This window comes from Phaseolus vulgaris, chromosome 8 (genome assembly GCF_051622355.1).
Source record: "Phaseolus vulgaris cultivar YP4 chromosome 8, ASM5162235v1, whole genome shotgun sequence".
NCBI classification, from domain to species: Eukaryota; Viridiplantae; Streptophyta; class Magnoliopsida; order Fabales; family Fabaceae; genus Phaseolus; species Phaseolus vulgaris.
Genome location: NC_143505.1, coordinates 58,511,371 through 58,532,851, shown reverse-complemented (window position 1 = coordinate 58,532,851; position 21,481 = coordinate 58,511,371). Strand labels below are relative to the sequence as shown.

Genomic DNA, 21,481 nt, shown 5'->3' with positions numbered 1-21,481 from the left:
AATATTGGAAAAAAAATCTGCAGACGAAGCTCTTAGAAGGTCCCATGGATAATTTGAGAGTTGATGCTACTAGTGGGGTTAATGTAGGGTCACCCCTGGGGCACCTTGCTGATAAAACAGATGGAGGAGAGGATGATTTTGCAGATATGCCTCCTTTTGAGGATGCTTCAGATCATGATAGATCCTCACCCAAGCAGGGGTTGTCCTCTCCCACTTTGGATTCACTTGTTGTTATTCAAGCTAAGGACTCAGAGTCACACTCAACGATTCTTATTGATGATCATCATGTGGAGGCCTCTGCTCTTGTGATTGTACCATCTCCATTGCGTACTACCTCTCCTCGGAGGGCTAAATCACATGCAGATACTAATCCTAATGTGGAGGTCTCTGCTATTGTGACTATACCATCTCAGTCGCCTCATACCTCCCCTCGGAAGGCTAAATATATTGGGGATGTTAAAGCAATATCGTTGGTCCTTCAAAATCACTTTTCCTCTCTTGATGGTTTGGAAACTACAGATGTGGGAGGTAATTCTCATATTGGAGCGTCAACTATTCCGCCTACCATTGTTGGAATTAATTCTGATCATATTGAAAATCAGGTTGTTTCAAAATTTTGGGCTGACTCTACTGAGATGGAGGAGGATGATAGTGATAATGGGGAAGAAACAGTTCGCACTAAAAGAAAACCAAGGAGACCACCTAAGGGGACTGGTAAATCCAGGAAAACTGCTAAGGCAGTTCTCTCTACAACGTCGCAATGAAGGTCTCTTCTTTTTTTTTGGAATGTCAGAGGATTGGGAAACCACAAAACTGTGGAGATGTTGCTTAGTTTACTTAACCTACATAAACATCTCCTGGTTTTTCTTGCTGAACCCATGATGTCGTACACTACTGCTTTTGACGTCCTTTTCAAATCTGTCAATATGCATTTGGTGGCTACATCTCCTATTGTTAATAAAGTTGCTAAGCTTTGGTGTTTGTCGGTTCCTAATCTTGTCCAAAATTTATTGGTTAATGATCAATTTATCTCTGTAACTTGTCTTTGGCAGGATAAAAGTTTTAGCTTTGCAGGTGTTTATGGTGCTAACACATACTTGTCTAGACGATTTTTGTGGAGGGATCTTAGTTTCTTCACAGGGCCTTGGTGTATTATGGGAGATTTTAATGTTGTGCTCTCGGCGGATGACTGTAAAGGGGGAGTGGCTCCTAATCAGGTTTCTTGTAATGAATTCCTGGATTGGATTAATACTAATGATCTTTCTTGTATGCCTTTTACTGGATCTTGTTATACTTGGTGTAACGGAAGGAGAGGGTTGCATAGAATTCACAGAAGACTGGATAGGGCTTTATGTAATGGAGTGTGTCTGGATGAATGGGATTCTTGTACTTATCAAGTTCTTGTTAAAAATTGTTCTGATCATTCCCCTATTCTTGCTAGTCTTGCTAGTAATTCTTTGCGGAAGGTTAGCAATTTTCGTTTCTTTTCTATGTGGCTTCAGGACACTTCGTGTATGAAGCTTATTCATGATTCTTGGGCTAATAAGGTTGTTGGTTGTCCTATGTTTATCTTGCAACATAAGTTAAAAAGGTTGAAACTTGAGCTCCGGGACTGGAATAAAAATTCTTTTGGTAATGTTCACAATGCAGTTCTTCTTAAGCAGGGTATCCTCCTTGGTATTCAAAAAAACTTAGAGACTGCTAGTTTGTCTGATAGTGATGGGCTTCTTTGTCAAGAAAAGATTGCTAAGGAGGAGCTTGATCATGCTCTTCACTGTCAATATTTGTTTTGGAAAGAAAGGGCTAAGATGTTATGGTTCAAGGATGGAGATCGAAATACAGCTTTTTTCCATGCTGTGGTCAAAAGGAGAAATAATTCTAGTGGGATTCATTGTCTACGGATTGATAATGAGGTTACGGAGGATCCTAAAATCATTGAGGATCATATTTTGGACTTTTATAAAAATCTTTATGCTGAGTCTATTTCTAATGTTCTGAATGCTGATAATATGGAAGATTTTATTGGTACTTATATTCCTCCGATGGTTTCCTCTGAGGAAAATATGATGTTGATTAAATGTCCTGATTTTTCTGAAATCAAGAATGCGGTTTTTCATCTTAACGGTAATAGTGCTCCTGGTCCTGATGGTTTTGGTGGTGTTTTCTATCATTCTTGCTGGGAAATTATTGGGACAGATGTTTGTAATGCTGTTCAACAATTTTTTAAACAAAATTGGGTTCTCCCTGGAATGAACAGTAATGTGGTATCTCTTATTCCTAAGATTCAGGGTGCTGATTCCATTAAAGATTACAGGCCAATTGTTGTTGCTAATTTCAAATTTAAAATTATTTCCAAGATACTGGCGGATAGGCTTGCTTTTGTGGCTGTTAGAATCATTTCTCCTAATCAATATGGGTTTGTGCAGGGTAGACAGATTCAGGATTGCATTGGTATTGCTTCTGAGGCTATTAATATGCTTTCTAAAAAGGTTAGAGGAGGTAATGTGGCTTACAAAGTTGATATTCATAAAGCTTTTGACACTCTGAGTTGGAAGTTCTTATTATTAGTTTTGAAACGCTTTGGTTTTCACCCCTCGTTTGTCAGTTGGATTAGTACAATTCTCCGTTCAGCTATGCTTTCTATCAGAATAAGTGGTAGTTTGGTGGGTTTTTTTCCCTGCAGTCGAGGTGTAAGACAAGGTGATCCATTGTCTCCTTTACTTTTTTGTCTTGCAGAGGAAGTTCTTAGTAGAGGTATTTCTAAGCTTGTGAATGATAAGAAGATTTTAAATATGGCTAGTCCGAAAGGTTATCTCACTCCCTCTCATATTTTGTATGCTGATGACATTTTTATTTTCTGTAGGGGGGATATTAAGTCTCTTCGAAATTTGAGTACTTTTCTTAAAACATATGGTGATTTTTCTGGTCAATATATTAATAACTCTAAAAGTAGTTTCTTCACCATGGATAATTCTCCAAGATTTGTCACCAAATTTCAAAATATTCTTTCTTGTAGTCATGGTTGTTTGCCTTTCAATTATTTAGGAGTGCCTATCTTTGTTGGTGCTCCAAAGTGTCGATTTCTTCAACCTTTGGCTGATAAAGTCAAATTGAAGCTAGCATCTTGGAAAGGTAAATCTCTTAGCATGATGGGTCGGATCCAGCTGGTCAATACAGTGATTACTGGATTTCTAGCTTATAGTTTTAATATGTATAAATGGCCAGTTTCTCTTATTAAGCAAGTTGAGCAGTGGTGCTGGAATTTTATTTGGACTGGTGATATTATGAAAAAAGGTATCGCTACTGTTAATTGGGCGAAAATTTGTTCACCTCTTGAGGATGGAGGCTTGAATATTATTAATCTTCATCATGAAAATAATTCATATCTTCTTAAGCTTGCTTGGAACTTCGCTTATAGCAACAAACCTTGGTCTTTACTCTTGAAAGCCAGAGTTCTTAAATCAAAATACGAGTTTAGAATGGTTTATAGATCCTCCTCTCTTTGGCTTGGAATTAAACAATTTTATTCTATCATACTTGATTATACTTCTTGGACTGTTGGTACAGGTTCTTTTATTAATTTCTGGAATGATAAATGGTGTTCTACTACTTCTTTAGCAAATATTGCAGGGTTATCTGATGGGGCTAACATTCCGGATACAGTCTCTCAATTTTGGTCAGGTTATGATTGGAATATTCCTTTATCTTTACAGCAGATGCCGCATTTTTTTAATCATATCATGGTTAGAGAGGAACAAGATATTCCTAATTGGATTCTAGATGAGTCTGGTCGTTTCACTCTTAAATCGGCTAGGACTTTTTTCTTGGAACCAGGAGTTCCAGGTGGTTGGGGTAAGTTCATTTGGTCTTCATCTATTCCACCTTCCAAAACTTTAGTACTCTGGAAAATTTTTCATGGGAGACTTCCTACAGATCTGCATATTCAGAATAAGGGTTTGCATATATGTTCTATGTGTACGCTTTGTGAAAAGCATGAAGAATCTATTCAACATCTATTTTTTGAATGTTCTAATGCATTACATATTTGGAGTTGGGTTCGACAGATTTTTCTTACTTCTCATTTCTCTAATAAGGATGATCTTCTTTCTTTTATTAAGAGTGATGGTAGTCCTTTGGTTAAATTGATTAAACTTGTTGTGACAACCTTTTCTATATGGATGATATGGCGTATGAGGAATTATGCTAGATTTCAGGATAAGATTGAGGTTTCTAAGGCTATTTCGGTAATTAAAGATTTAACTCGTCTAGTGGGAAATTCGTCTAAAGCTTCAATGAAGAATGATATGTTGGATTTCAACGTGATTAAGTTTTTTGGTATTAAGACTCGTAGTGGGAAAGTTCTTCATCCTCTTCCAGTTAGATGGGAATTTCCTTCACCAGGCTGGGTTAAAATTAACACTGATGGGGCTGCTAGGGGGTATCCTGGTCTTGCTACTTGTGGAGGTATTTTTCGTGGGAGTATGGGAGAATTTATTGGTGCTTTTTCAGGGTTTCTTGAAGTTCAAACTGCTTTGGTTGCTGAGTTTTATGGAGTTATACATGCTATGGAGGAAGCTCAAAAGATGGGACTTACTAATGTTTGGCTTGAATGTGATTCTGTCTTGGTTTGTGCTGCGTTTACTGCTAGGACTACTGTTCCGTGGATGCTTCGTAATCGATGGAATACTTGTCTTAATTTCTGTAGGACAATCAGGTTTAGGGTTACTCATATTTTTCGTGAGGGAAATGCATGTGCTGATAAGTTGGCTAATTTAGGGTTCATTCATAGACAATCATTTCATTGGTATAATAGACTTCCATCTAGTCTGTTCTTAGAATTCTTTATGAATAGGTATAGTCTACCTATGTATCGTTTTTGTTAACATGTGGGTTTTGGTCTAGTCCCCCCATATTTTTGTATTTTCTTTCTTTTTCCTTTTTTTAATAATACTTTTTTCATGTGATGGCAGATGATTGTTGTTACTTGAGATGTCAGCCTAGCTGAGATGTCAAGTTGCATAGTGATGCCTAACATGAAAATTTTCATTAAAAAAAATACATTTGAAAATTCAATTATGTAAAATGTCCGGACGGAGTGATAAAGAAAATAATTGAAACTAAGATATATTTCTTCACTCATCTTTCTTTTCTTTTTCTTCTTTTATTTAAGATTTTCACATTCTCTTTAATTTATTTTATTTCTTTTCATATACTTTCTCATAGTTTTTTAAAATTTTATTCTAACAATGAAAATTTAATTAAAGTGTTTGTTTATCTATTTGTTAACATGGTACAAGGTGTTTATAAAGGATTTAAAAAAGTTATAGTGCTTTTTGTGGTGTCATTTTTTTTATCTCTTTATAAAGATGAAAGATAGTGTTAACTAAGGTAAAATTTTGTTCAAACTCAGAAAAAGAAAACATGTGCAAAATTATGTTTCTAAATTTATGTACATCTTTAAATTTATATTAGTTATTTTCATTTGTATCATTATTCATTAAGTACAGCATAACCATTTAAGTTAATTCAATGAATTTTATATTTCTTTGTTACATGTGTGAATTTTTTATTATTATTTCATAAGACTAAATAATGTAATTTTAATTTTATATAAAATCTTTATTAGCTTGATAATGAAAATAAGGGTAGATTTTCACATTAGTATAACGTAAATTTAGTTAGTTTTGTGAAGTAATTTATTGTTCCAAAAGTGATAGTAATCTTAAAGTTCTAATTCAAAAATTCAACTCAATCCTCATTACATTATTCGAAATTCAGCTTAATTTGATTTAAAAGAGGATGAATTGCTGCATAATCCAAGACAAGCTAAATGTAAGTATTGCCTTAAATAAGTTTAAACTTTACAGTACTTTTTTTTTTCAACTCTGTTTTTAACTTTGTTGAGAATAATATATCTTTTCTCTCATTTGTATGATTCACCTCCTAAATAAGTAACTTCTTCACTTAATGTTTTTTCAGTGATGCCAAAAAATAGAGCAAACTTAAGCTAGAATTTAATGTAAACTAGGTATATTGTAATTAATTGTGATTTTTTGTGGTGAAGTTTCACTTGTGTATGTTAGTGCTGAACTTTTCAAATTACATCACTTCTTGTATTAGTGTTGGTTAGTAATGGTCAAGTTAGTGTTGATTACTCATGATTATATGACTTGAGTTGATTTGTGTTAGTATTAGTCAAACTAGTCTCAATTAGTGATAATTATATGAAATGTGTTAGATTTGTATTAGTGTTGGTTATTCACTTATTAATTATATAATTTGGTTGATGATGATTAATGTTGATTATATTATTTGGTTTATGACGGTTAATATTTGATTATATGATTTTACTAACGGTTATTAGTGTTAAACATAGTAAAATTGTTTAAATGAGTTATTGACCTAATGACTTGTTGAATATATATTTTTTATTTTATTTTATTTGATTGATGTTGATTGGTCTTTTTGTTACTTTAGAAGTTATAAAATTATATTGTCATTTAAATGATTATTAATCCACATTTTTATCCTTCCCAAATTTAGGATTAGTAGGTTTGCATGATTTAATTAGTGCACAATTATTCCAATTTTATGTAGAAAATAATTGATGAGATAATGTTATAAATCTCAGAAACTACACCACATAAAAGAACATACAAATGATTCAATTGGTGTTATGTTTGGTAAACAACATCCAATATTTTATAACTTTTTCACCAACTCATTTATGATTTCCATTGAGAACTGAGTTAACAATAATTTTTATTGTAGACTTTTATTAGGTTTCCTTATGAAAATTGAGTATTTTATTCGACTATTCATTTTCAATTATGTTTTCTTCTTAAAATGTTAAATAACCAAAACTCAACTACCTAGATTTTGGAATTTATAAAAAGACCTTTGATAATTAAATGAATGGTAAACAAAATTGCAATTCGTCCATTAACTTACAAAACAATGTAAAAAAAATTCATAACAAATAATATTTTAATATTATCCTAATTCAAAAGTGTAAAGTTTTATTCAAGATATGGATAAATTATTTAAAAAGTTAGTGGCTTATATCTTTAACCAAGAATTTGAAGGTTCAAATAGTAACGCTTCTTTAAATATGAAATAAACTAGTAATACTTATTTTGTGTGCACTCAAGATTACTAATTAAATTTGTCATTATATTTAGAGAGATGATTTTTTCAAACCAATACAATAGTCATAGAAAAAATTAAAAAGGCATCTCAACTCATCGAGAATTTTTCGTAACATTTTGTGATCTCATCACAAAATAAGAAATAAAGCGTGTATATTATTACATAAAAACATGTACATATTTTTAAATAAAATAATTAATAAAAATAAATATTTTTTTATGTTCATATACTATGACATAAAATTGATTTTTAATTCTTATAAGTCTTCTTTTTATTAACATTAATAAATAAGGACATAGAAATAAAATTAATTTTGTATAGAATAGAAAACAAAAAATATATTTAACATTAATAAATAAGGACATATCTTAAATACAAATTCTACCTTTTAAGAAAATAAATATTAATATTACATTTTGTAAGATCTCCTTTAATCCAAAACCAATTCAAAATATCTTAAACTATCCTGCGATATTAATGAAATAATTGTATATTATAATCATTTTAGTTTTTACCTAACTATAAATATCTATTCAAAATTTTCTCTCAACTAAATTGTAAGAGTTGACATTTCTTAATACAACACTAGTTATACTTTTCACAATACCGCCACCTTTATTGTTTCATGTCCATTTGTATACTACAGCTAATAAGTGGCCAAAAGTCACGCAAACTTATTTCAGTCTAATTTTAAAAATCTCAAAATTGTTAAAAAATAGTTTTTTCTTCAAAAATTAATAGAAAATGTAGTCAAGTGAACACTAATTTATAATAATATCTCAATTTTTTTAATACAAATTTAAGTCACTTGTAAAGAATATTTCTATCGTAGCAAAATTCGAATTACACTTTTCTCATATATATAAAAGTTTTATCTTTATCAAGCAAACCAAACTTTAGTTCACACATATATTTCAAGTATTAGGCAACGCAAGTAGCTAAGGTTGGTATCCTTAGTTGTCTTGCTAGAAAGAGCATTTAGGGCACAAAACGTAAGGTTAATAAAGTAACTGCAACATCAACTTTTATTTCCTGGGGCCTTCACATCAACCAATTTTTCACAATGGGGACAACTAGGCATGTCTATTTCTCAAACCCTGGATCATTACCATGTGAAAGCATTTCAAATGTTTTTGTTATCTACGAGAAAAAAACTTAAACTTAGTAAATTATTGAATGAATTCGTTTTTTTTTTAAATTGTTAAGGTTATTTTTTTTGTTTTTTTTACTAAAATGGGGTTCGTTTTAAAAAAATTACAAATTTAGGTAAGTCGTGTTAATTCGACACGACTTCATATGTACAAATCGTCTCAATTAGACACGATTCTGTCATGTCATATTGAAGTTGTGTCAACTTGGCACGACTTCTGCCCTGTCATACTGAAGTCGTGTCAACTTGACACGACTTCTGCCACGTCATTTTTCTTTTAAAAATTGTATTGTTTATATATTGGGTAGTAAGTTATGTAATGTTAAAAATTAATTTGATACATAACTTTATAAGAGTGTTAGTTTTAAGGAACAAAAAATTGGATAATCGTGTATGGATCATATCCGGCGCCATTAAATATCAAAATATCAAAAAATTTGCATACATGAAACATTAAATATCAAAATATATTTTTTGACTAGTGGGAAACCATGTCCGACGACAATGTCCTCAAGAGTTAATGACTCAAAGTTTGAATAAGCTGATTATCCAAACATGATCCATGCATGATTATCCAATTTTTTGTTTCTTAAAACTAACACTTTTAGAAAATTATGTATCAAATTAATTTTTAATATTACATAACTTACTACACAATATATAAATAATAAAATTAAAAAAAATATGACACGGCATAAGTCGTGTCAAGTTGGCACGACTTCAATATGACATGGCAGAAGTCGTGCCAAGTTGGCACGACTTCAGTATGACATGACAGAGTTGTGTCTAATTGGGACGATTTGTGCATATGAAATCGTGTCGAATTGGCACGACTTGGCTAAATTTGTAAATTTTTTTAAACGGACCCTATTTTAGTAAAAAGCAAAAAAAATAACTCCATCATTGTCAAAAACCCGCTTTATTATGATTCTTCTCATCTCAATGGTACTTCTTTGGATATCGGTCTCTCAATTTCAGGTGAATGCCGAATGGGAGAGGTACCTGCAGAAAACACTCTAATGCTCAAGTCAGTAAAAAGAGTATTCGACATTCAGAGGTGTACAGTGATAATGACGTACCTTTATTCTTGGAGTGTGTGCTATTTATATTATTTTAATAGACTTATCTTCTTGGACCGGATTAATAGAGTGAATCTCAGTTAAGGACGTATTACCTAATTTATTATAAGAGTTTAACTTTAGTAACATTGATTTAAACGTTAATAGTTTAAACTTTAATGAATTAGATGTGTCGTGAATTTCATCCCAGTACATGTTTTACCAAATTAAACTGAGAAAGTGCAAGATATAAGTGAAAGAGGTAAACGTAAAAGATAATATCTTTTATTTTCTCATTTCAGAGGTGAAAGATAGTGTTGGCACCGTCAAAAGGATGATCCACACATGAACTGAAAAAGAAGAAACAAATCCAATTGACATCTTGTATTACCAATAACCTTTTGACAAACATTTTACCTTGATTTTGATGGTTGATTAAATAAACACAAGTTGCGATAACCATCCACTTTTGGAGACTTTATGCGGTTCTAGTTCCATCAAAATGAACAAACAATTTTAAATCATCCCAAAAAGCGTAAAGAACTAAACAAAATTGACATGACGAGGATTCCAATTCAAGTTAGGTAACACTATTATTTATTCTTAACACATCTAAGTTAGGTAACAAATTATTGGTTTAGATTGGGTTTTAACCAAAAAAATGCTTTTCTGTTAAATACATTCATTCATATCATAATACTAAATATCGTATACAAAAAGGGTAACATTTGCTTCGCAATTTTAATAATGCAAAATCACAGCCACAAAAAGTCCTATATAAATATGCAAAACTCACTTTTCTCCTTATCATCTTGTACTTTCTTAAATAATTTATTATACTTTATTTATGGACTAAATATATTTTCCGTTCTGTAACATAAATTTTTTCTAATCCAAACTTTATATATATTATATATATACTTTTATAGTAAAAGAACTATTAAAATTAGTTTTTAGACTTAACAAACAATTTTTTTTTATGAACTATATTATAATATTACAACATTTCCTTCAATAAATTAATATGAAATATTTTAATATTCTAATTTATACTAAAAAAAAATCATTTGTCACCTAAAAAAATAATAATCAATGATAATTTCCTTAATAAAAATATCCATAAAATTTAAATTTTAGAGTAAAAACGAAAGCCAATTCCACTTCAAAATAACCATAATCATCCTCAATTCTTTATTTATTTATCACTTAACACACGGATCCAAAAATTAATTAAAAAGGGGCTGAATTAATTTTCTTCTTTTAATAATTATTTAAACATTTAATCTTTTAAAATATAATAAATCGATTAAATTTTTTATTAAATTTGGTTTTTAAAACGTTAAAAATGAATTATATTGCCGGATCATTTATTTATTTAAAATAAAATAATTCACTGGATATCCATACAAAAACATGTTTTTTTTTGTAGTACAAGTATATGATCTACATTATTCTTAAGTAGTCTGTATCAATATTCTATGTATTTTTTTTCTTCCATTTATTGAAATTAGTTAATAAAATGGAAGAGAGCACAAGTACTGCATTTCTTAAGTTCCATAGAACAAAAGTATACCAATTTAAATGGAAGAGAGCACAAGTACAATATTTCAGATTCTTTTTAATTTAAAGTAAAAGAGATTGTAAAATTACCAATTAGTTTTAACTTTAATTTTAAGAATAATTATGAAGAAGAAAATTAAAATGAACGCTACCTAAAGACATTATATTTTAACTTTTTCTTTCTGCACTCCCATGATTTCTAAATGCACAACCATAATTTTTAAAAATAATTATTTTATCCTTTACAAAAGTATTTTTCAAATTTTCTATTTTAAAATTATTCCTAAATAAATTTCTAGAATTTTCAAAACATAATTTTTAGAACATTATTTCTGAAGTAGATTTTTTAGAACAAAATTTTTAAAATTACATTTTTAGAACATATAAAACATTTTTTGAGATGAGTTTTTCAGAATTTCTGACTTTTTTAACAAAATTCTCAAAACAAAATTTTTATCATGTATAAAATATTTTTGAGAATGAACTTTTAAAAAAAATATTTTTTTAAATATAAAATACCTTTTGAAACAAGATTTGTATAACATGTATAATAGGGTTTAGGGACAGATAAGGAAGATGTGATTGGAAGGTACAACAGCAAGGGAAGGTACTTTAGTTTTATTCTTTAAGTACGGGGGTGCAGTTAGTAATTAAGAGGTGCAGAAATAAAAAAGTATCATGATTTTTATGTAAGAAATCAGGCCTTTCACAGTAATACTTTGTAATTTCTATGCTAATAATTTAATAATTTTACAACTTAATATTTCTTCAATATTCACCTACTTGCAACGAATTAAAACTAGTGATCTTATTCTATTCCCAGTTTCGCCTACTATTCTTTGTTATCTTTCCACATACATTCTTATCATGATAAGAAAAAATAAAGCACACTGCAATAAGGTAAACAAAACCGGTACATGTGACAAGTGCTATTTGGAACATTATATTTGATTTTGAAATTTTGTGGATGATATAATTTTTTTAACTTCTGCATCTAATTATATCTTAAATGAAGCTAATCTTTGATTTATTATACGAGAATGGAAAATTAAGATAAAAATAACATTTGCAAATTGAAAATGTTCCTACAATACCTAAACCCTACATGATACTTTTTTATGCAATCTTCTTGTCTTTTCGAATTTTCGGTTGGACTCTGATCTGGACACGATGGGGTGTGTCTGCGAAACATTCCAACGATCAAGTCAGTCCGGAAGTTAAGTATCAGAGGAGTAGGGAGTGAATAATTACCTTGAGTTTTCTGCCTCTTCCTCTATTTATACTACTATAGATGAGCTCTGACTGTTGTGAGTCTGCTTTTGAATCCAGTTGAAGGCCCAATTGCACCTTAATCATGTTTTGCGTTTAATCTGATTTACTCTCATCTAATTACGTGTTTGTCTGTAATCCTAGTGGGCTAGTTGGCTATCCAGCCCAACCATCCGATAATACAAAAAATACTTTGTCCATGATTCGCAAGTCTCTTTAATTAGTGTAAGAAATGACTTTTCTCTTATTTCTAATATTTCCATAAAAAAATAAATTAGAAGTTAGATAAATATTATGATAAAATTGACATTGTAAAGAAAATATGAGAATATATAAAAAAGACACTTATACAGTTAAGTTCATAATCATTTTATTACAAATTTATAAACCGAAAGCCTATTTATAAACAGTGTATTTAATGTAATAAAGTGATAACTTTATTTCGAATTAAATAACACGATTCACTGTTCATAATTATAATTACACCCTTTAAATCTTACTAAAAAATCTTACACCTAATGATTAACCTCATGTATAAATTCTAACCAAGAAATCTGCACTAAAAAAATTGAAGCCCGCGCCTAAAATAATTTAAAAACCTTTTCACATTATATGATTAGTTTGAAAAATCTATAATAAAATAAAATAAAAATAAAAGATAATATAAAATAGGAAGGTAACTTTATTTATGATTTTTTTTTTAATTTTAGTTAGACAAACTTCTAAATCGACGGAATTTCTTAACTAGTTAAAATGTCTTTTCTAACACTAATTGAAGTCATTAAACTAACTAAAATGTCTTTTTTTAATAAAAAAAGTTAATGTTTTCACTAACATTGATAACTCAGCCGAGAACAAACTCAAAGAAAAAAATAAAATAGAAATTCCACCTTCTCAGATAGTTGCGATGATTACGCATTTTTTAGTATTTATATTTAAAAATTCAATTTTAATATTTATTTATTGTTTTTAGTTTCTAGGACATAGATCATAGACTGAAGTAAACTAAAATTAGTATACAACTAAAAAAATGTTTTTAATATAGAAAAAAAAGAGAATTAGTTTTAATTAAAATGAAACGAGTGATTAGATCTAAGTTAAAATTAGAAACCAACGGCACCAGTTTTGTTACCGCACAGGTTGCGTAAAGGACGCGCCAGTATTTTCTCCGATTGGACGACAGGGATCAGATCAGAGCAGGGTCCCCGATATCTACTTATTGGGTGCAATGCAAGCATATTCTGTCCAGAACTAAATACGCTGGCGTTTAGTTCCCGTGTCAATTTCTGCAAGTACCACCACACCTCTCTTCTCTTATATTATCACACCACCCTCTTCACACACACTCTCACTATCTTCCCTCTCTAATTTCCTCTCATAACCCTCGCATCCTTCTTATTCTCTCCATTCTTCCTCCGTAATGGCCACTGCCACCGAGAAGCTCTCCACTCTCCAACCCGCCGTCGCCGGACTGAACGAAATCAGGTCTCGCATTCTCTCAATTTCAATCCTCTACTGTTGATTTCCTTCGTTTTCGTTTTCGCAAGATCGGAATCTGATTCGTGTTTTGTTCCGTGCAGTGAGAACGAGAAGAGCGGATTCATCAACCTCGTCAGCCGCTATCTCAGGTGAATCAATCTCCGAGATGGAGCGGCCTCTTCTGCATTTCGTGCTTATTTGTTGTTGATCTCAGCTAATCTTGCTTTTAAATGTGTTGCAGTGGCGAGGCGCAGCATGTGGAATGGAGCAAGATCCAGACGCCTACGGACGAAGTGGTTGTGCCTTACGACACTTTGGCGCCAACTCCTGACGGTAACGAATCGTCGCGTTTTGTTGTTTCCTTTAGTGGATTTGATGTTGTTAATAGAGTTCGGTGTTATTATATGGAACGGAATTGGTGCAGATGATTCGGAGGTGAAGAATCTATTGGACAAGCTCGCGGTGTTGAAGCTAAATGGAGGCTTGGGAACAACTATGGGTTGCACTGGTCCTAAGTATGCCTATATGCCTGATAAGATGTTATTCTTTGTTTTAGACACCAGCGAATTTTAGTCGAGAGTTAGGATTGGGATCATATAGATGATATTTATTGATTGTTAATCTTCAGTTTTTCTAAATTGATTATGATCCGAAAGATGTGTTATATATACGGTTAATGCATTTAGATGTAGGTATCTGTATTGTGTATGGCGTTTTGTTTGAAAACACATCTGCTATCTGTGTGCCACCTTTTACAAAATAAAATAAAGGGGACCTACTTTTCAATTTGTTGAAAAGTAATTCGATGGCCTGTGCCAAGTCAAAATGACCTGAAGTATTATATTCTCAAATCGCCATTTCTGACGAGCTGTATCTGTATTTATGGGCTAATTGATATGCAAATGAAATGCAGATCTGTCATTGAAGTTCGGGATGGGTTGACATTTCTAGATTTAATTGTCATCCAAATTGAGGTTATTCTCGAGTCCTTCTTTTACTTGGTTTTTATTTCCCCCCCACTTGTGTGGACTTTCCGCTGATGAATTCATTCAACACTTATGATGTAGAATCTCAATTCCAAATACGGAAGCAATGTTCCTTTGCTTTTGATGAATTCATTCAACACTCATGATGACACTCAAAAGGTACTCGCTCTTTATTTCTTATTTATCCCCTTTGCCTAGTAGAATTATTATCTGAATTTGTTTGTAAACTAACAATTTTACTTTTGTAGATTATTGAAAAATACCAAAACTCGAATATTGAGATTCATACTTTTAACCAGGTCTGTAACTCTGATTTCTTGTTTGACTATATTATGGATTTTCTGGACTATGATATTTATTTATGTTGATATTTTGTTGCACTATTACTAATTTATGCAGAGTCAGTATCCTCGATTGGTTGTTGAGGACTTTGTGCCATTGCCTTCCAAAGGGCGCACTGACAAGGACGGATGGTATGTATGACTTCATTTTTGCATTTTTATACTCGATTATATTATTGCAATGATTTCAAAACTTTCACACGATTTACATCTTTCTTCTATTTTTTCTGAATCAGCAATGCTAAAATGGTACATGGCATGTATAATTTAGACGTAAATCTAAGCTGGTCTATATGCATTGGTTTGTCATTTTTGACGCTCAAATTTATCTCCTGACCAATCACATTTACTATTTCTTTTTTCAAATGTGTCTTAACATGGCATTGCTGACTGTTCATATTTTTGATGGATTGCTTGCTTATGTTTCTGTACGATGTCATTTTTGTCTCCTATTCTCGAAGGGGTTTATTTATTTGCGAAAATAGTAAAATATTATAAATTTTCTCTTTTTGAAAAGAGCATAGCTGATAGCAGAAACCTACGGATAAATTCACATAGCATTGGTCCCAAGAAGAAGAACAAGGTTTAATATAAAAATTGGAAACTATATATTTAACGGTTTCTCCCATAAATAAGTGTTTTCTGAAGTAACTTGTATATCTCCTTTAAGTTTTTATCTTGTTGGCTAAATTCTAAGGAATCATATAAGCTTCATTTAACCAATTAATATGTAGAAATATCCTCAGATCCTTTTTGTTCCTCCATTCTACCTTTTGGATAAATAACGCATTATTGACACTGAACTGAACTATAGCAATTATGCGCCTTTTGAGGTTCATCCAACTGAGTTTTGAGTTTTTTTTTCTGGTATGCATCACTTGTATCCACGACTTAAGCCCCATATATCAGCCATCCTCAAACTTTTTTTGAGGCAGAGCTTGCTATGAGTATGAGGTTTGTTTTGTTAAACCCAATTACAAATTGTAGGACACAATTAGTCACAGTTTAATATATGCTGTATGTCATTTAAAACATAAAAGTAATCATGTTATTATGTCTTAGACCCAAGTACTACTATATATGGTTATGTTGAAAGCGATACCCATGATTTGTGGTTGTTTTTCAAATGGAAAGTGTTCAAGATAGCAAATTAGCATTGGGCCAATCTGCAAATAGAGTCTAATTTGGCTTATGTGTAATTCCTATGGATAGGTACCCTCCCGGCCATGGTGATGTCTTCCCATCACTATCTAACAGTGGCAAACTTGATGCACTATTGTCCCAGGTTGATTCTAGAGCTCACTTGTTTCTAGTTGGACTGTATTTATTTTTCATATTTATTATCATAACTATATTTTTATTTTCCTTTTTTTCTTTCAGGGTAAAGAGTATGTATTTGTTGCCAATTCAGATAACTTGGGAGCTATAGTTGACTTGAGTATCCTTATTTTTCATTGGTTCTTTCTGTTTTTTTTAACTATTTTTTACTACATTGCTTACTATTTATGCATACAAAAGTTTCTATGTGCTATCACTGTACTTGACTCATTGATGTAGAAATCTTGCATCATTTGATCCAGAACAAGAATGAATACTGTATGGAGGTAAGGAAAGATGGTCTTTATCTTATAATTTATATTTTTAGACTTCATCATTCATCCTTTTTCTTTTCCTTTTTTCTAATACAGGTGACTCCCAAAACATTGGCTGATGTCAAGGGTGGCACTTTGATTTCTTACGAAGAAAGAGTTCAGGCATGTAATCTTACCGATTTCATTTCTGTTCAACCAAGTTTTCATTTCATTATTTCTGGTTCTAGTTTATAGAAAAATTTCAAGTCTCTCTCTGTAAACTTGCTTCTATGTGATATATTCTTTCCGTAATTTATATCTCAAGGAAATAAAAGAAAATCCATCTAGAGTTCAATTTTCATGCTCGCTCTCTTTCTCCTTTTGGTTTAATGAGAAAATTAAAAACCCTTGAAATCTCAAGAACCTTGCTATTGAGTGACATTTATTTATGATTCTTTTATGCAGCTCCTGGAAATCGCACAAGTTGAAGATGAACATGTAAGCCACTAAATATGTCTCTTTTTCTTGGTTCATCTCGCTCTTCCGAGCATAGGCAATTGTTTTAAGTAAATTATTTAGTTATTTTATGTAAATATAATGTTACGAAGAATAAGTGTAGTGATTAAGCATTAATGTATTGGCTTGTTTGATTTAATTAATTTGTGGTCTAACTAATGGTTGCTAAGGCTAGCTGATGCTTATGTATTGATAATCTGACTGGAGATGCCACATCAATTGATACACGTTTTCAAAAAGAAAGTGAAAAAAAAATAGAAAGCACCATTCTTGGTCATTTTCATTGAAGTCTCACAAGTTTTTCACTCTAGAAAGTGTTTGAAGGATAAAGATGACAACCAAGTTATTTTATGGCAATGCAATTTGGAGGCCGTTGCTTTGGTAATAACAAGAAGTTCATATCTCAATGCAATTGCAGTACATGTTTTTAGTTTCCAACAGTTGATAAGAAGTTGTGAACTGTAATTGTGGATTTGCTACCATATTTTCTTACAAAAAATTATCCAAAATCCACATTGATCATATAATATTTATAAAAGGTAAGGGACAATACTTGCTTTTGCAATTCTTTTGATACAATTTATGGTAGCTGGAACATGTGGTAAATATAGATGATAAGTCTTAACTTTGGTGGAGACGAGAGAAGAAATTTGCCAATTATTCCATTGAAATGTAATTCTGTCTTTAATGCAGGTCAATGAATTCAAGTCAATTGAGAAGTTCAAAATTTTCAACACAAATAATTTGTAAGTTTTATTAGTTAATGCCTTTATTGTTTTAGATTGTATACTCATGCATATGTTTTGACAATAATCTATAGGTGGGTGAACTTAAACGCAGTTAAAAGGCTTGTTGAAGCTGATGCTCTTAAGATGGAAATTATTCCCAATCCAAAGGTTCAAATTTGTTATTTTTCAACGGATAGCCTGTATTTCCTTCTTTAGGATGCTCTACTGTGGGCTAGTTGTTTGATAATTGATTTTTGGTTGGGAAATTGCTGACTAACTAAATTTGTGGATTTGTAGGAAGTCGATGGAATAAAAGTTCTTCAGCTGGAAACTGCAGCTGGTGCAGCAATAAGGGTACTCAGTGTTTATTAACATATTAATGAAGTCTTCTTTACTATAAGTTTCTTCCAGTGCTAATATATTCACATCATTTCTAACAGTTCTTTGACAAGGCTATTGGTATTAATGTTCCTCGATCACGATTCCTTCCAGTGAAGGCAACTTCAGATTTACTTCTTGTCCAGGTTATAAACTTTTCCGATGCAAGGCACACAATGTTACTTGAATATATATTTTATTTGAAATAATTAGTTGTCTTTGTTTCTTCAGTCTGACCTCTACACCTTGGAAAATGGATTTGTCATTCGGAACAAAGCTAGGACAAATCCTGAAAACCCTTCTATTGAACTGGGACCAGAATTTAAGAAGGTTAAGATTGATACTATTGCTTTGTCTTAGAGGATAACCATAATACTAAATTTCTTGGTCTCCTTCACAGGTTAGCAACTTCTTGGGCCGCTTCAAGTCAATTCCTAGTATTGTTGAGCTTGACACTCTTAAAGTGGCTGGCGATGTTTGGTTTGGAGCTGGTGTTATCCTCAAGGTATTTGATTTTATCCTTAGTGTCTGTGCTGAAATTGTGTTTAATTTTAAGTGTTAAACTGACCTTAATAATAAAAATATCTAGAACTGAATACTTATATAACTATTTAAATTTCTGCCCTCAATATAATTTGGTTAAATTATGGATGAGAGAATTGTATACTCTTATGGTTAATGCAAGAACCTTCGTAAAAGTTTCTCTTGTTATGGTTATTGTTAAACTTGTATTTTATAAGGATAAAGCTTAGATACAGTACCTTACGTGCTTTTAGATATTATTCTCCAATTAAAAGAGTTTTATCTTGAGAGTGTTCTTTTCTAACGCAAACATTTATTTTTGCGAATTACCCAAGTAAAACTCCAATTTGATTGGATAAGAATCCCATAAGTATCTAAAGAACTGCATACAATTTTTAAATCTTTTATTATTGTTCCGGTATATATCCAAAAATCTCACATTGTTTGAGTTAGGATCAAAAGTAGTTTATATATATAGATCTCCCTCTTTAACACTTTTAAACATTTTTTCAAGACAAAACCATTATGGAAACACCGAGTTCCAGAGCATGTAAATATTTGATGTGGTGACAACAAGGAGTCTGTTCCGGTGTCCAAAAATTTTACATTTGGAGTTTATATACATTCTCCTTCTTAACCTTCTAAAATGTCTTTACTAGACAAAAATATGATAGAACCACACAGTTCCAAAGTGATATAGTATACAATTAGGATGTTAATTAAAATTCTGTTGAAGTTTAGAAATTTTCTAATTTTTGAAGTAAAATTGGAATGTCACCAAGAAAATAAGGTAAATATTTAATGGTTGAAGTTAACTTTAGTTCTTCCGTTTTGGGTGTTCAGTGCTGTTTTTTGGTACCTTCAACATTTGAGTTTAGTCCCTATGATTTTCATTATTCGGTTTGGGTACTAAACCCTATATTTTTCAATTATTTCAATTTTAGTCCCTACAAAAAAAATGATCCTGAATTCCCGATCCTCTTTTTCATGCCTATAATCTAACTTATCGAGATAAAAACTTTATGGTATGAAACTAAAGGGGCTAATATTCAAGGAAAGAAATTATTGGCAACCAAGTGAAGGACAACTATAAGGACAAACTATATTGTCCAAACTAACCCAGGCTAAAACTATTTTAGTGAAGTTCTCAATTATTATGATTAAGAGTAACTTGTTTGGTTTCATCTTTTTAAAATTCCATCCTTTGTAGAATTTTAAAAAAAATAACAGGTTAAAATATCTTTTTGGTTTGTCAGTTTAGCACCTCAACACCATTAAACTTTGGTTGACACGACACGTTTAATTATGTAGCACCTAGTTAGTGCCATAAACTAGAAGAACACCAATTTGACCAAATTAATGAATTATTAGTGAAAGAACCAATTTGGTTTAACAGAGAATATACACTGACCGAATTGGAACTAAAAAAATTAAGAAGAGGGACCAAAAGAGTCATTTTTAATGAAACTAATATTATTTTATTTTCTGATGTTTTGTGGTGCCTTGACAGGGTAAAGTAAGTATTGTAGCAAAGCCTGATGTAAAGCTGGAAGTTCCAGATGGTGCTGTCATTGCGGACAAGGTATTTAACTATATATGGATTTTATTTGTGGAAGTGAGGTTGTCATTCTAATTTCTTCTAGTTCTGAGGATGGAATTGTTATATGCAGGAAATTAACGGCCCAGAGGACCTGTGAGGAAGCAATATAAGTTTTGAAAGATCGAATTGCTATATGCAGGAAATTAGTGGCCCAGAGGACTTGCGTGGAAGCTAAATAAGTTTTGAAGTGTCAGACTCTTTTCCATCTTTACAGTCTCCTGTTATTTTATCAATTACTACTCTAGGAAAAGAAAATAAGTTGCTTTTTTGTTGGTATGGAGCTTTGTTCGTTGTCTTGTGATTATTCTGTTTAGAACTAAGAATTTGACAAGGTTGGTTATGAGTTCTTCAAACAATGTTAGCGTTCATGCCAATTTTTACGCCAAAACATAATCTCACTAGTTTTGCCAAAATATTATCGGTGTTCAATTCAAATAAAAAATATTGGATTTTTGAAATACGTTTCTAATACAATTTTAAAAGGTATAAATAAATAATTTTTTAAAAATTTAAATTTATTGTATAAATTTTTATTATGATTATAAAAATAAGGAACAAATTTTTTTAAACCAGTCACGAAAAATATTTTACTGCTCTCAAAAGAATCTTAAACATATTTTTACACGTAAATATTTATTTTTAATTTATATAATTCAAAATTATATAATATATAGATCTGTGTCTTACATTTTAAAGATTATACATATTTTTGTATTCGTGTCAGTGTCTGTATATATATCTGTGCTACATAGGTAACAGTCAAATTCAGTTTAACTAACTTTATACTCTAACATACACAATTTAGTTACTAAATCAACTTATTATCTAAATTAACTATACAAAAGTTCTATCCAAAACATAGATAACTTCCCTAAACTAAAATTCTTTATTATAGTGAAAATTTCAATTCCAATCGAAAAACCACTCTAGAATCTAAGGACCTAAAACATGTTATCCAAACATCACCAAAATTTAGTATGTGATAAAATAAGTTGAGAGGAACACTTTTCTCAAGTATTCTTATCAAGATTGATAACTAAATCCTAACGAAAAAAAAGACAGAAAAAGGATCTTTAGAGGAATAATGAACTTACTCTGCTTAAAAATTTGATCGAGAAAAAATGTAGCCTAACTTCTCGGGATAGTTACAAATATTATTTGTGACATATTTTCT

At 31.1% G+C, this 21,481-nt stretch overlaps 1 protein-coding gene across 1 annotated transcript; it reads left to right on the top strand.

Moving 5' to 3' along the window:
- The first annotated feature begins 13,280 nt into the window (after nt 1-13,280).
- LOC137825762 (UTP--glucose-1-phosphate uridylyltransferase) lies at nt 13,281-20,720 on the top strand. Its single transcript, XM_068631526.2, has 21 exons — nt 13,281-13,671; nt 13,767-13,814; nt 13,907-13,998; nt 14,090-14,180; nt 14,579-14,639; nt 14,733-14,810; nt 14,900-14,950; nt 15,051-15,124; nt 16,205-16,277; nt 16,373-16,430; nt 16,550-16,596; nt 16,681-16,746; nt 17,029-17,061; nt 17,773-17,825; nt 17,900-17,975; nt 18,105-18,161; nt 18,248-18,331; nt 18,417-18,515; nt 18,586-18,690; nt 20,218-20,289; nt 20,378-20,720. Exons 1-21 carry the CDS (start codon nt 13,607-13,609, stop codon nt 20,402-20,404), a joined length of 1,410 nt encoding a protein of 469 aa, XP_068487627.1. The 5' UTR covers nt 13,281-13,606; the 3' UTR covers nt 20,405-20,720.
- Nucleotides 20,721-21,481: the final 761 nt, after the last annotated feature.